Genomic DNA, 15,265 nt, shown 5'->3' on the forward strand with positions numbered 1-15,265 from the left:
TAAGATCTTAGCATATAGTTGGAATAGATGCTGATGTGCCTACTTTAAAATAACACAAATACTTAGCGATGATCGTTTGAAGCAACAGCTCATGTTAACAATCGCTAATTGCGATATGTAAAGAGTTTATCGCTAATCGTTTATTTGCACATCTGACAAGTTGTTCAAGTTTTATTTGGTACAATTATTTAAGACGGTAGAAAACAGATAAAGACAACACATGAAAGTCTGTTTGTTAGACTTTAAGACAGCAGAAAGGCAACATTGAATATGGAGACATCAAGTAGGGAGACCCAGGTATGTACATGTCCCAAACTCTAATCTACAACGAATGAGCAACGAAAGCAAAACAATGACGTTTCAACTACCTACATTAATACTTATGTATGTATGTGCGGTCATGAATGTATTTTTGTATGTTTGCAGAAGAATCCAATCGAAGCTCTAAGTAAAGATGAACTCATCAGCAAATACAAGGGACTACTTGGAATTGCCAAGAAAGCAAAGCAAGCCAAAGATGGTAAATAAATCTTGGTACACGTAGTACATGTTATTAATTATTTGCCCTTCTCATGAGTAGAGCTCGTTGAAGAAAATCGACAGCTGAAGGACGCATTAGCCAAGGCAGCTGCGAAGCAGAGCAGTCTCCCAGCAATGCAAGAGATGCTGCAGGATTTCACCGACAAGAACCTCATTTTAACTGAACAACTGAGCTCCCTACATCGCAAGACTAAAGAGGATGCCGATCGATTGCAACAATATGAAATCGAAAATGAAAGCCTGAAACGTCAGCTAGGGCGTTTGAGCGATGAAAATGATGGTCTGTTAGCGGACATCGAGCGCATGGAGCAGGCCATGCAGCAAGTTAATGCACTGGGCGCCGAACAGCGCAAGAATCTTGAGCTGCTCGAACTGGATATTGTTAAAATGAAGGAGGCTGAGGCGCAAAATGTCAAGCTAAGACAACAGATCGAGAGTGCAACAGAGGAGGCAAATCAGCGGGCCACTGAACTTGAGGAACTGAAACAAAAGTACGATTCAGTTAAGCAAATAAACTCGGAGCAGCGTAAGAAGTTCAATTCACTTAAAGATAGGTTTATTGATGTGCACCGCAAGCTCAAGAACCTGAAGGAATGCAAGTGCGTTCTGCTCGAAACACAGCACGAATATGCTGCATCAGTATCCAAGTGGCAACAAGAGATTGTCAAGGCTTCGCAGCTCCTGTGTGCCAAAATGAACTCCCTGCAGCAGGAGAATACACAGCTAAAGGAACGATTGCAAGCGGCTCAACCAATCAACCAGGTTTCGGGCAATAATAAACGGTTGCTGCAGAAAGTTTATGAACTGGAGCGTTTATCCAAGATAATAAAGGAGCAACAGCAACCGCAGAAGCAACACAAGCAGCAACAAAATCAGCTTCCACAGAATACACTAGACATTGATCGGGTGCTCTCCAAGTTGAGTCGCGTGGAACAGCTGACGAGCATCATCAAGGGACAGCAGTTCTCGCAGCAATCAGTGCAACCTGTCAGTACGTTTAATTCAGTATACTTCACTGAAAAACTAAATCAAATGCAACGCCTGTCTCAAGTATTGCAAGAGGAGCGCAGCCAAAAGGACTGCGCAATGAATGCAATGAAGCAGCAACATGAGCGGGAGAATGCGGAGCTGGAAACAAACTATGTGGAGCTGCGACAGCAGAATGAAGACTTGCAGACGCGATACCAGCTGAAGGAAAACGAACATACTGAGTTGCTGGCCGAGATGCGTGAGCTGAACGAGGCGCTAAAGGCGCGAGGAGATGTCATCTCACGCATGCAGGAGCAACATGACAAGTGTCGCAAGGAGCTGCAAACTCTAACAGAAAATCTAACTGAAAAATCAAAGCAGCTGGAGCAACTGCAGAGCAGAATTGACGAAATGGAGCAGCATGAGCATATGAATGGGGATGCCCAGAGCGATGTACTGTCCACGTCTACAATATCACGAGCCGAGGAATTGAATCGCTTGCGCGAACTCGACGATGGCTACGAGGATAAATACAATAAGCTGCGTTCGCTGGCCATGAAGCTAAAAAAGAAGCTGCAAGAGCAAACGCAACAAATCCAAAGCATGGAGCAAGCTGGAGCTGCCAAACTGGAGGCTGAAGTGGAGGCCATTAAATCGGCTCAGGTGCAGCTTCAGCAGGACTTGAATGCAGCCCGCGCTGAGAACCAGAAACTGAAATCCAAGGACAAGTCAAAGAGTTCGAATGTGTTGAATCTGGAAATTGAGGCCGCCGAGAAATCGCTCTCTGAAGTGAGTGCAAAACTGTTGGCCAAGAGCACAGACCTGGAGGCGCTAAGAGAAACGCTTGTCAGTAAGGAGAACACTATTACGCAGCTTCGCCAGGAGATTAGCATATTGGAACAGGCGCAAGATGGGGAGGCAGCACATTGCAAGCAACTGAAGCAGGAAATCGATAGAATGCAGGCACAACTGAAGGACGCTGTACACGGCAGGCAGGAGGCATTGTTTGGCAAAAAGGAGCTTGAGCAGAGTCTGGAGCAGCAAAAGTTGCAGGTGGATGAAGTCCGCCTGCAGCTAGCTGAGAGCACCCAGCAATACGAGAGCAAGCTCAAACATTCCCAGGAGCTGCTGAACAACAGCGTGCAACAGCTGGAAGCGCAACAAGATGCGCTTAGTCAACTGGAGGCAGCCTTGCATCAAGCCGAACGGGCCAATGAGCAGCTTCGCACGGAGTACTCGGAGTACAAGCTTAAGGCACAGGCGGTGCTGAGGAAACAGCAGAACCGGGATTCAGATAAAGAACAATACCTCGAGGCAGAATTGGCCGCTATGCGAGCGAATGAAGAGAAACTGCGCGAAAGCAGGGATGCGAGTACGCTGCGAATCAATCAGCTCGAATCTCAGCTGGAAGATCTGCAGCGCGACAACACACATCTGCTAGAGCGCAGTCAGGAGCTGCTGGCCGTGATCGATGAACTGAAATCTCAAAATGAGGCCCTCACGCAGGAGAATCAACGACAGCTGCAACTGCAACAGCAGCAACTGGTGCAACATCGCCTGCAGATCGAGCAGATGGATGATGTGCATCAGATGCGTGTTGCGCAGCTGCAGCAACAGGTCGAACAGCTCGAAAAAGCAATAACCACCAATCCGACTGCCGCACCAGCGCCTGTGCCGGCAATAGCGAGCCTCGAGTCCACCAGCCCAGAGCAGAGCAAAATTGATTTCCTGTTGGATCACGACACCAGCGGAGAAACACTTGCACAGCTGGCAGCACAGCGCAAAATTTCGACTGCCTCACGTCGCTCGCACGACTTTATGCCTCTGGATGAGCTGTTGAATACATCCCTCAATGCCATAAATAGCGATCAGGTCACGACAATTTCTAACTTTGGACGCAGCGTCAGCATGCAGGACGATGATTTAGAGTTAGGTGGGGTTGGTGAAACGCAAGCGGCACTTGCCGCCACCAAAGAGCGTTTAAGCATACAGGAAAGCCGCGTCCGTCATCTGACCACCTTACTGGCTGAGAATGAGCAGGATCTGGCCAAACTGACGCAAATGAATGATATGCTGAAAGAGGAACTTCGTCGTCAGGAACGATCCGAAGAGCGGGAACAGCACATGCACAATTCAGAATATCTGAAAAACGTATTCCTAAAGGTAAGCTGCTATTTATATTCATATATATCAAATCTACAATATACAATTTGAACCACACTTGTTCTCATTTAGTTTATCACGTTGTCCAACTCGGATGAGCGACAACGCTTGGTGCCCGTGCTTAACACGATTCTCCGTTTGAGTCGCAGCGAGGTGGAAATGCTTAACTGCGTTGCCAAGGGACAGAAAGGTAATGCAATTTGTGAATCACCGGAATGCTTACTTATTCTACTTTCTCTTAGTTTCCACAGATGGTAGCAATCGCAGCTGGACGGGATTCCTGAGTGCGTGGAGTGGAGGCGGCAATTCGGCCAGTACTAACAATAACAATTAGCCGTCGTTTTGGTAATTTGGTTTTATTGGTATTATACTTACTTATTAAGGGAATCGGAGCAGCTGTTATTGGCTAGTTAATCTGTATGTGTGTACTACGTTGTGTAAATCTTGTATATGATTATTGTCCCCAAAATTGTATTTATGTACATTCTAATCGATTCTGTTGAACTTCAGATATAGTCCTGTCCTTTATAAATATATAAATATACATATGCCATAGAGCGCCCTATACAGTTCTCTATAAGCAATATATACATGTATTTTAAAAACCTATAAATTAAATGTGATTTTTCTGTTTACTTTCGTGAGCGCGAATGCTAAATGCCAAAAATGAGGATAAATAATTATAACAATCGTAAGTATATTTTGTTATGCAAACTGCATTTGTAGATAGTTTAATTTCAAATTCTATTACCATTAAGATCAGACTATAAAATCAATGCTTGCGATTCGTGTGTATGTATAAACTTATAAATCAATTATGAATATTGTATGTATAATCTATAGACTTTATAAATACGAGCTGTAATTGGCTAAACCTATGCGACGTTTTTGCATACTTTTACACTTATAAATTGTATGAATCGAACACAATGATTATACAATTGATATAACTAAACTTTAAAAAGTTAAAATCAGCGGAGAAATCAAAAATCACATTTCGCACATCGCTGCCGCGACGTCGACAAGGCTAAAAACAAAATATACTATTGCCTAAATACTCGTACTAATCAGTTTAGAGACAGTACTGTGGAGCTATTGCCATACCCCCGCATAGTTTCCCACTAGTGTGGCAGGAAGGGGACCACCCGCCGCAAATAGTCGCATCCGTGTGCTATCATAGCAGTGCGTATAAATGGCCGGCACGTATTTGACCTGCTGAAACCCATCCATCTCATCTTCCGGATACTGAAAGAGTAATGCAATGAAATGCAATTTGAGTTCTTTATATGTACTACTTACTAATACTTACCACAATTCCTTTACTGCACTTGAGCGCCACGGTTCGCGAAGCGTTTACGCTACTCTCCAAATACTTGCCAGCCCGAATATCGTAAAATAGCAACATTCCCAGGCCGGTGCCCACCGTTAACAAATTGCCTTCAAAGGATGTGGCCCGTATGCCACAGCCGCTATATCGGGATGTAATCTTCTTGATCGTCTGCAGCGTTCGTGCGTCCAGCAATATGGTATAGGAGCGACAGCCGACTGCGTAGAGTCCATCGCTATGATAAGCAATGCTCACATTGTCCTGGCAGTTGGGGAGCTTGCGCGATAGTGTTTGCTTGAAGGTCTCTGCATTGAAGATGTGTATGTACCCATTTAAAGAAAGAGCTGCGATCTCTTTGAACTCCTTATTAAAGCACAGCGAGCGTATCTGAAAATTCGAATAAATGTTAGAGATAAAATTCTCCTATATACATTTACATGTATATATATATTTGTCTCACTCGCTGCGCGGTGCGCACTTCCTTAACACTCAGTGGATGTATGGTGGCAAACGTGGGGCAAGATTCCTCACCACCGTCTGGAAAGTCCATATGATCTTCGTTGATGCGCCAGAGGGCCATGCGGGAGTCTTTGGAGCCCGAGACGAGAAACTGATCATCCAACCAGCACATGCCCATTATCAAGTCCCGATGCCCGTTCTCTCCCACACAAACCGGATCCAGAGTTGGCAAGCGATATACAGCAATGTCGGAAGAGTTGCGTGCACCTGTGGCTAAAAATGATCGACTGGGCGATAGCTCTATTGCATGCAGGCCTCCTTGGATCTCTGGATGATTGGCACGACTATTGGAAAGTGTTGGAATAGCGTCAACTCGACGCATGTTGACATCATAGACGAGCAGCTTATTGCACTTGGTGCCGAACACCACCTGACGGTTGCTCAGCCATTTGGAGCAGAATACCTTGTTAATGTAACCTAAGCTAATTTGCGTCTCGCGCAACATGTCGTGTGTGAGAACATAGCGACTGGTATACTCGGCATTGACGCTGCGACGCTATAAAAATAAAGAGCTGCATTAGTCAATGACAGCTAAAAAATTTCGGTAGTCTCACATCGCGCAATGCATTCTCTCTGCTTCGCAGATAGTCGCACAAATTATAGGAAGTATTGAGGACCTCGTCCTGCTGCTGTGGGGTTTCCTCGTCGCTGCCAGAATCCTCATAGGTCACGAAATCGTCTGGTTTGTCTGGCTTCCGCCTTCGTTCCTGTCTCATCGCTCTCTGCTTAGCACGACGCTCTTCCAGTCGCGAATTCACATGACAGGATGGGTATGTGCCCACAATGCTATCACGTATGGTCTTCACCATGCCATTGAACATTTTTGCGGCGGTCAATTTGATTTTATAACTACTATTTCTTTAAATAATTTTCAGTGATTATTCTCCATTGTCCAAACAAAAATGGTGGTGCACGACAATCGATTAATGATAAGTGCTTGGGGCGATAACTTAAGTTTTATGAAATGATAACTGAATCCACTGGGTAGTTCATTATAAAATACTTCATCATGGTGGATGACACGTCATTTTTTTATGATTTGTTAGAGTCACAAATTAATGGTGTTAATGAATTTCTACGACAGTAAACTTGCACATTCAGATTAGATTTATATAAAATAAATTTTTTTAAATATACAAAATTCAATGTAGATGTGATCAGCAAATAAATACTTGCCAAGAAAATTATACAGCTGTAAAATTCACTTCGTTCACTTACTTTGTTTGGTTCACTATGCCAGCCCTGGTAATGAACTGGCTATTTTTATATTGTTCGTGTAGTTCATTTTTCTTGCACTATGTTTATACACAATATTGTGTCGCAAAAGGATTTCATACAAACGAGATTCATTGTTTCGGCAACATAATGAATTATCAAGCGAAGCGCGTTATGCGCCAAAATTCAGTGTCCATTGCGGCCAGTGAACCGATTGGCGTCGCCTCACCTATTATGGCATCGACAACATCTGCACCCGGCACACCCCAGTTGCAGAATCTCGAGGACAACAAACCTGTGCACGTACATCGCCAGGTGATATTGGTACAAAGCGGCAACGTGCCGCAAGCTCAGCAGCTGCAGACAGTAACAACTCCGGCTGCTAACCAAAATCAAAATCAAACCCAAACTTCCGCCCAGATTGCGGATGATGCACCCGTCTCGCTCCTCACGGAAATTGCGGACATAATGCGAAGCTTTGGAGACAGCGATCAGCCACGAACTGCCAGCGTAAAGCTGGTAGAGCAGATACTGCAGCAGCAGCTACGTGGAATCTTCAATGAAGCTTCTTTGGTGGCTATGCGCCGCAAACAGAATCCCTGCCCGTCGCAAGCTGACTTCGAGTTCCTAATGCGAAACCATCCCGTGAAGATAGCGCGGATGAGAAAACACTTAAAGGACATGCGTATATTAAAGCGTTTCCTGAGCATACGCACTGGCAGGCCGCAGGACTTTATGGACGATCTGGAGCAGCCAGACGAGGACGAAGAGCTGGCCATTGAGGTACAAGAGCTGCATGACGAGGACCGCATGCGTCGTTTGTTTCGTGCCGATCGCATTTCCCAAATACTTACGGGTCAGCAGTATCTAGAATTTAATGAAGCGCGAAAAACTTCGTTCTACTGTCGTCATGGCGAAAAAATCAAGAATAAGTTCAGAAGATTTCTGGATTTACCCGCCGATCTGCGCATACCGACGCCAACGATGAACATCTTGGCCTATCTGGCCCACGAGACCATTGCGGCTATTGTGGACTACTCGATCCTGACCCGCTTGAATTCAGATAACCGCACGACGGAGCCCTACAGCCGCGTCACCTCTGCCGGCGGAAGTCCCTCTATGATGCATGTTTGTCCAGAGGTAACACAAGGCCGGGGCATGGAGGTGGTCAAGCCCATAAGCGTGCAAGAAATACACGAAGCGATGCGCCGGTTTCGGCAAATGAGCAATCGCAAAATTGGACGTTATCGCAATTCCTGTGACATTGATTTTAGGCGTAGCTTTCTTGCGATTTAAATAGAGGAACTAGATAGATATGCTAAGGAAAAAGTTTCTAATATTATTAAATAGCTGAATTCTGCAACTACATTAAGAAATTTAGCTTAGTTTGCAGCTTATTGTTAAGTAATATATTAAAGATAAATAAGTAAATTAATTAAAGTTTATTAACCATTATATTATTCAAAATAAGCAATATTATAAAATTGGTTTAATTTGTTTTCTAGCTTATTCATATAAATGTTGAACAAATTAAAATTACTTATTAATTAACAAATTAAATTAATTTAAAATAAGCTTAATACATATGTATAAAGAAAAAATATATATATTTTTTTTATTTCTTTTTGTTTGGCTTTTGTTAAAACTGCCAATAATATTCTTTTGTTGATAATTATTTTTATCAGTAACGACAAGCTTTTCAGTTGTTTACGTATTAATATATTTTGATAAAATATATTTATATATATACATATAAATAGATATATATACTATGCCTAAAAACATGTTTTCGGTTTCTAAATTTAAATTATTCAACAAGCGATAAAAGTTATGCCATAAACATCTCAAGCTAGATTATTATATTCAAGTCGGGAACATTGATTATATTCATAAAATGATTTTGTAAACAAAAGCAATCTCGAAATTTGCAAGAGAACAGCCATAAAGCTTGTCGGCTCAAATTCAAGTGATGTCTTTACTTTTTATTATACGCTGTTTGAAAGCTCGCAAAGCTTTTTATTTGTTTTGCTGTATACACCCCACTTAATAGAAAACAGCTTTCGGGCTGTTTTCATTAAGAGATCGAAATGCAACCAGTTAGTTGAGTTTTGGAGGCCAGTAGTTAAGGAACGCGGCCAGAAGCAAAATGTTAAAAGTGCGCAGTTACCTGGCCATAAATCAGGCCCAAAAGTTGGTGGAAGCTGTAGGTGTATTTGCTAGCACGCAGCAGGTGAGTGTGAGATACCTTGTATAGATTGAGATAGCTTTCCCTATCAGCACTTCCTCACTAGCGTTGTCAAAGCACAGCAGCCGCGGTCAAGGAGTCAAGCGTTGCTAGAGATGACGTCGAGTGGCAGCAGGTACGTCCCTTCGAGGAGATACCCTGTGCCAATTCCATCGCGTTGACTTTCAACATGGCGTTTCCCGGAGGCAAATATAAAAATCTGGACATGTCGCAACTGATGTTGGCCATGCGCGACGATTATGGCGACATCTACCGGATACCCTCGATTTTTGGCAGCGAACCCGTGCTCACTACCTATAATCCAAAAGACTTCGAGACCGTCTATCGCAACGAAGGCGTGTGGCCCCATAGATCTGGCAGCGAAACGTTGAAATACCATCGTGAGCAGTTCCGCAGAGATTTCTTCGACGGCGTCGAAGGACTCATTCCTACCCAAGGCAAGGTATGGGGCGAATTCCGCAGTATTGTGAATCCCGTGCTCATGCAGCCGAAGAATGTGAGGCTCTACTACAAGAAGATGTCTCAGGTCAACTGCGAATTTGTCGATCGGTAAGCAGATTATTATATTCCCTCACTTCAATACAGTTATACTTGTATGATTACCCCAGCATAAAGGCCATCCGAGATCCCAATACGCTCGAGGTGCCAGACAACTTCTTGGAGTATATCAATTACTGGACCTTAGAATCGGTCTCTGTGGTTGCACTGGACAAGCAGCTCGGCCTACTCAAGGACTCGCACAATGATGAAAACGCCAAGCTTCTCTTTAAAAGCTTGGACGACTTCTTCACGTTGGCTGCCATTTACGAGATTCAGCCCTCCGTCTGGAGGTACTTCCATACGTCACAGTTCAAGAAGCTGATGAATGCCTACGACAACATACAGAAAGTTACCTTGGCCTATGTGAATGAGGCTCTGGAGCGACTGAATGCAGAGGCCCAGCGAGGCATAGTGCGTCCCGAAAAGGAACAGAGCGTGCTGGAGAAGTTGCTAAAGATCGACAAAAAGGTGGCCATAGTAATGGCCATGGACATGCTCATGGCTGGCGTTGATACGGTAGGTAGATTTACGGATATCTGAATTAATTCACTTTAATATAAATATTCCATAGACTTCGAGTACATTTTCCGCGCTGATGCTGTGCCTTGCCAACAACCCGGACAAGCAGGAGAAGCTGCGTGAGGAAGCGATGCGCGTGCTGCCCAATAAGGACTCCGAGTTCACAGAGGAGTCCATGAAGAATGTGCCCTATTTGCGCGCCTGCCTCAAGGAATCGCAGCGATTGATGCCTCTCGTGATTGGCCACATCCGTACTACAAATCGTGACTGTATTCTGAGTGGCTATAGGGTGCCAGCGGGCACATTTGTCTCCATGATACCCCTAAACTGCTTGAACAACGATCAGTACTTCCCGCGCGCGTCGGAGTATCTACCCGAACGCTGGATGCGCAATGAGACGAGCGCGGAGGGCAAGTGCCCGGCGAACTCTCTAAAGATCACAAATCCCTTCGTGTTTTTGCCCTTCGGCTTTGGTCCCCGCATGTGCGTAGGCAAACGCATTGTGGACATGGAAATAGAGCTTGGCATATGCAGGCTGTTGAGAAACTTTAAGATCGAGTTTAACCATTCCACGGAGAATGCTTTCCGTTCAGTGCTCATTAACAAGCCAAATATACCACTCAAGTTTAAGTTTACGGACCTGAAAAACTAAGACTTGATGATGATACGACGATTCGAAGTCTATGGTCATGTATAAGCAATAAAATTGCACAGATTCTAGATAAGACTAAGATTTCTTATACAATGAGTATATAAAAGTGAAATAATATATCATACTGTCACTACATAGAAATGTGTGTGTATAAACAGTTAAATTCAGCAAGGAAAAGGAAAAAGAATAAATTAATGCCAAATGCTTTAAATTAATGTTAAGGACTAATCAATTTATTTTTAAAATTGTTTATGAAATAATGTGTATTAATAGACAAGGATAATTAATTTCTCCCATGGGTAATTCAACAGATTTGATGATATATCGGTTACCGCAGATGCCTTAGAAAAACTATATTTTACAAGTGGCAAAACATCTTTAATTAGTCAATCACTATATGTGCCTTAGCATTATTCACGCAGGAAACGGGTCGCGTGATTTAACTCATAACTTTAAAACAAACGTAGAAATGTCGAATTGGGAGCTGTTCTTCCTGTCTCTCACTTTATGATTAATCATCTATATTTTCTCTCTCTCTCTCTCTCTCTCTCTCTCTCTCTCTCTCTCTCTTTCTCTGTCTCTGATTCTTATTTACTGTTTATCGTTATTAAATTTCGTTAAATTTTGTTGTTTACTTATCACTCTTAGCTTTAGATAACAAAATAACCATCGCTCAGTCTCCTTCATAGCTCATAAGCACTAAGTCAAAAATACTTTTAATACAATTCAAGTGTTTTTGCACTCAAAGCCTTTCAAGTAGCAACAAATAATAATCTTATCAAGCGAAATAGCGATAGCAGAAAGTTCTTATCGGACAAAGAACACTGTAATATTATATGAGGTCAGTTAATTCTGTTCTTGAACTTGTGAAAGGCAAATAATTTGCGAACTGACTGTGAAAGTTTTGAAAGCTTATTATAGGGCAGCAATTTAGAGATTATGTCGAATGACACCGTCTATATGTTTAAACATATATGAATAAAGATAAAGAAACAAAACTTCCTACTAATTGTATTTTTTAGAGTACATGAAGATACCGATATCCCAAATGCTACCAACTCATTATAAAAATATTTATTGATAGATAGCGATAAGCTAAGGGGTATCTTATATTGATAGCTTATATGGTATACTGATAAAGAGGTGTGAAAGATCGATTCTAATATACTAGTGTATGCAGAAGCAATGTATAGATATAACATATATTTATATGTAATTCCTAAATTAAATAGTATTTTCAAAATCAATAGAAAAGCAAACTTTGGTAAAAAAAAATACATAGATGCATTAAAAAAAGGAATGAACCTATCAAAATCGTTTGCTGATATGTTTCAGTTATCAACATTTTATACATTGTATTATTATATATGTATGTATATTAGGGATTATAGCTTTAAGACTTGAAGACTTGCGTAAAAATGAATAAGTAATAATAAAAATGAAGAATGTAACGCTGACGTTGCTTCAGCTTATCAGCTTATTGCTCACAAAGTAAAATTAATTTCGTTTTAAATATGAACATATTTACATGCTAATCAGTATATTATTTTATTTTACACAATCAAATTGAAGCTGACCATAATCGAGAGTAAAATGATTATTGGAGAGAGTTTTGCTGACTCTGAAGAATGGCTGGCTTTGAGCTCTGTTCGAAAATGATATGTGAAGTAATCGCTCCAGTGGGCGTGGACAGTATTAATGCGACGTCGCATGCGCAGCTCGTACTCCTGATTGGCATCAGGCAAGCCGTTAAGGCAAAAAGTTTCCTTGAGTCTGGCATACTGAGGATCCTGCCATGCCACACTGACCTGCGGCTTCAGCTGATACTCCCAGGCGATGCCGTAGTTGTGGTTGTCGAATCTCTTATTCGCCCATTGCAGGCATATTGAATTCGTGGTTTTGTTGAGTTCGACTACGTCTGTGCCGGGTGCTTCCAGCACCATGCACTCCCCTCTATTGATAGAGATGTTCTCTGTTCGACTGCCCGTCTCGTCCTCTATGCGAAGTGTGAGGTTGTACTGATTTTTAAACTTATTAAAGTCCTCGGATCGAAAGTTGCACTCTATGCGATTGGAAGAGAGCTCGGGCCGCTGGCAGAGCTTGTTAACTGAGAGATGGTGCAGATGATAGTTGGTATTGGAACTGCTCTCTATTGGCCGGATGAAGCTGCAGTTTAGGCCGGATTGCTCGATGTAGTCCAGAAATTTACAGTCAAAATCGTAAATATGGTGCAAGTTATCAGCCTGCTTATCACAATTAACGTGCTCGCGGAAGAGTGTGATTCCAACGAAAATATGTATTAATAACTTAAGTGGAAAATCTGAATGCGAGCGCATTTTAACAGCGATAAGAAGAACTGCGCTTATTTATGATTCGTATAATCGCTCTGCTCGACCTTTTCTCTGCTCAACTGGCGAAATGAGACTGAGAGCTCTGCCGGACAGCCCATTCAATTACATATGTATGTAATTACATTTACTTTAATGATGCCTTATATTTAAGAGAAATAAGTATATTGAGTGCAAAATAAATGAGCCGTTTGAAGGACTTTTTAAACAAGAGTATGTCTTATAGATCTTGATTTTTATATGTGAGACATACTTTTTCTTTGAAAAATAAATTTATAAATTTAAAACACATTTATTATTACCATAAAACTGAGACCTTTAGAAATCGTTATAATTCTTTCCTCGTTCAATAGTAAATATTTTGTTGTTGAAAGAAAATCGTTAAGAGAAATCTTCTAAAATAGACTCTTTTGCCATTAAATAAATCCGTGGTATTTCGCGGTCGACTTCTTCTTGGTTTAAGAAAATTCAATATTGCATATTGCATATAAGAACGAGTGATTCCCCGTTTAATATGCTTTGTAATAAACTGTTACATATGTATGTCGATATAAATATATTACATCAAAATAAACTTTCACAATAATTCCCATTGAAATAAAACACAAAAATATTTAATTTTAAACATTTAAAGCTATTTGTTCCGTCAGCTTTTTTATGTATTATCATAATAAATACATATACATATATATAAATTTATTTATGTTTATTTATATATATACATACATATATATATTTTTTTGAATATTCAGTTTATACACATGTTGACTCATAGACATACATACATAGATATACATTTAGTGTTCATACATATATCCATAAATTTCCGTAACCAAACAAAATTTACAACAGTTTTGCATTTTTTTTTTTTAAATTTTAGATTTAGTTGGATTTCATGTTATTACAATTAGTTTGGAAAGTTAACAATATTTAAATATTTCTTTTTGTTTAGAGCTTGGCCGATTTCAACAATAAATAGATTGCTGCAAAGTGTTTTCTTCCAATTTCGATTCCATATTTCGAGTTGAATAACAATTAGATATAAATTTGCAATTTGTATAGAATATATATAGAGTTATATATGTTTACAGTTAGATTTATTTAATAAATACTTATCTATAATGTTAATCCACACGTGTATATAGTATATATATATTTATTTTCTTTATGCTGTATATATATATTTATTTATCAATTTAATGTAAAATATTTTCTGATATATGTATACTTCAAACTCTATTTCGTTTCTATTTGATTTGTATTTTTTTGGTCCGATTGCTCAGAATATTAAAACATTGAAGAATTGGTTCGTTTTTTGTTTGTTGGTTATAATCTTCTTTTTTTTAACCTGTTTCTGTTCTGACAATTTGAATTTAGACGATGCGAATTATTTTGAGTTTTCTTTCCTAACGTGTTTTTGAAAACAATTCGTAATAGTTTCTTCAAAACATATCTTATCTATTTAAGTGTTGGGACAGAAGTTGTTCTATATATTTGTATTTATATACTTAGAAAGTTTAAATTAGATGCCTTAAGTAAACTCGTTTTACATCAATTCATTAGTAGGACTTTCGATACTCTTTCTAAAAAATCACTACTCACATACAAACAGATTACAATGTTCTCAAATTTTCAATATCGAAATGGGAATTCAGTCATAAAAAACGGATATGAAAAGTTCTTTACATAATTTACACATAAACTCTTTAACTTTAAATGAGTACGACGCTCGCTCGCCATAGTTGCGACTCCATGAAAGCTGAAAATTGGCTTAATTACAAATTAATCAGAGCATAGCCCCTAAGCTGCCTAATGAGCATACTTTCCCCGCTCTTGGCTAATTACCTGCTCAAACCTCGCATACATATTTCATTGTACGTCATTCAGCTTGTGAGCTGAATTTTTATGATTATACGTATTTTAAATGCGCAATCGATACTCGGAGGCAGCGCAACAGCAGGAGACTTTGGGGTCAGTGTTTGGGGGGAAGGGGTGTGGCAGCATACAAAACTGTCTGCAGGAATTGCGTCCATTTGATATGTGAATAGGTCTGTGTGTGTGTGTGCATGCTTGTGTGTGTGCTTCACTGTGTCCATGTAAGCGCAATAAAAACAATCCAAATGGCAGCCGGCTATAAGCTTAAAGTAGGCTTCTTTTTATGTCTAAACATATGTGTCCAATATGTTAGGCCTGGAGCTTTCGATAAATACATATGCATGTATATTTCA

General features: G+C 40.6%; 4 protein-coding genes across 5 annotated transcripts; 3 read left to right on the forward strand and 1 right to left on the reverse strand.

Annotated features, from left to right (window-relative positions):
• Positions 1-109: 109 nt before the first annotated feature.
• Positions 110-4,285, forward strand: LOC6572486 (GRIP and coiled-coil domain-containing protein 2). 2 transcript variants are annotated; one of them, XM_001998557.4, is made up of 5 exons: positions 110-297; positions 427-520; positions 581-3,672; positions 3,745-3,862; positions 3,924-4,285. In XM_001998557.4, exons 1-5 carry the CDS (start codon positions 271-273, stop codon positions 4,004-4,006), a joined length of 3,414 nt encoding a protein of 1,137 aa, XP_001998593.1. In that variant the 5' UTR covers positions 110-270; the 3' UTR covers positions 4,007-4,285. The 2 variants fall into 2 exon arrangements, with proteins under 2 accessions (XP_001998593.1, XP_015021932.1); XM_015166446.3 differs by having other exon boundaries at positions 112-297; positions 3,915-4,285.
• An 83-nt stretch (positions 4,286-4,368) lies between these two features.
• On the reverse strand, positions 4,369-6,462 carry LOC6572485 (DDB1- and CUL4-associated factor 12). Its single transcript, XM_001998556.4, has 4 exons — positions 6,073-6,462; positions 5,460-6,014; positions 4,982-5,386; positions 4,369-4,917 (listed from the first exon to the last, which is right to left on the reverse strand). The coding sequence occupies exons 1-4, from the start codon at positions 6,337-6,339 to the stop codon at positions 4,765-4,767; spliced, it is 1,380 nt and encodes a 459-aa protein (XP_001998592.1). The 5' UTR covers positions 6,340-6,462; the 3' UTR covers positions 4,369-4,764.
• A 279-nt stretch (positions 6,463-6,741) lies between these two features.
• Positions 6,742-8,203, forward strand: LOC6572484 (transcription initiation protein SPT3 homolog). Its single transcript, XM_001998555.4, has one exon. It carries the CDS (start codon positions 6,752-6,754, stop codon positions 8,027-8,029), a length of 1,278 nt encoding a protein of 425 aa, XP_001998591.4. The 5' UTR covers positions 6,742-6,751; the 3' UTR covers positions 8,030-8,203.
• A 617-nt stretch (positions 8,204-8,820) lies between these two features.
• LOC6572483 (probable cytochrome P450 12a4, mitochondrial) lies at positions 8,821-10,830 on the forward strand. Its single transcript, XM_001998554.4, has 4 exons — positions 8,821-8,963; positions 9,025-9,527; positions 9,587-10,034; positions 10,090-10,830. Exons 1-4 carry the CDS (start codon positions 8,880-8,882, stop codon positions 10,687-10,689), a joined length of 1,635 nt encoding a protein of 544 aa, XP_001998590.1. The 5' UTR covers positions 8,821-8,879; the 3' UTR covers positions 10,690-10,830.
• The last annotated feature ends 4,435 nt before the right edge of the window (positions 10,831-15,265 follow it).

Source organism: Drosophila mojavensis, unplaced genomic scaffold (genome assembly GCF_018153725.1).
Source record: "Drosophila mojavensis isolate 15081-1352.22 unplaced genomic scaffold, ASM1815372v1 contig_19, whole genome shotgun sequence".
Lineage (NCBI taxonomy): Eukaryota > Metazoa > Arthropoda > Insecta > Diptera > Drosophilidae > Drosophila > Drosophila mojavensis.

Bases quoted from the DNA above. Each gene is read 5' to 3' on its own strand.
- LOC6572486 (XM_015166446.3), top strand. From the start codon at position 271: ATGGAGACATCAAGTAGGGAGACCCAG. The intron at 298-426 runs GTATGTACATGT...GTATGTTTGCAG, and splicing joins CATCAAGTAGGGAGACCCAG to AAGAATCCAATCGAAGCTCT. The intron at 3,863-3,914 runs GTAATGCAATTT...ACTTTCTCTTAG, and splicing joins CGTTGCCAAGGGACAGAAAG to TTTCCACAGATGGTAGCAAT.
- LOC6572485 (XM_001998556.4), bottom strand. From the start codon at position 6,339: ATGTTCAATGGCATGGTGAAGACCATACGTGATAGCATTGTGGGCACA. The intron at 6,015-6,072 runs GTGAGACTACCG...TTATTTTTATAG, and splicing joins GAGAGAATGCATTGCGCGAT to CGTCGCAGCGTCAATGCCGA. The intron at 4,918-4,981 runs GTAAGTATTAGT...TTACTCTTTCAG, and splicing joins AGTGCAGTAAAGGAATTGTG to TATCCGGAAGATGAGATGGA.
- LOC6572484 (XM_001998555.4), top strand. From the start codon at position 6,752: ATGCCAGCCCTGGTAATGAACTGGCTATTTTTATATTGTTCGTGTAGT.
- LOC6572483 (XM_001998554.4), top strand. From the start codon at position 8,880: ATGTTAAAAGTGCGCAGTTACCTGGCCATAAATCAGGCCCAAAAGTTG. The intron at 9,528-9,586 runs GTAAGCAGATTA...TGATTACCCCAG, and splicing joins AACTGCGAATTTGTCGATCG to CATAAAGGCCATCCGAGATC. The intron at 10,035-10,089 runs GTAGGTAGATTT...AATATTCCATAG, and splicing joins TCATGGCTGGCGTTGATACG to ACTTCGAGTACATTTTCCGC.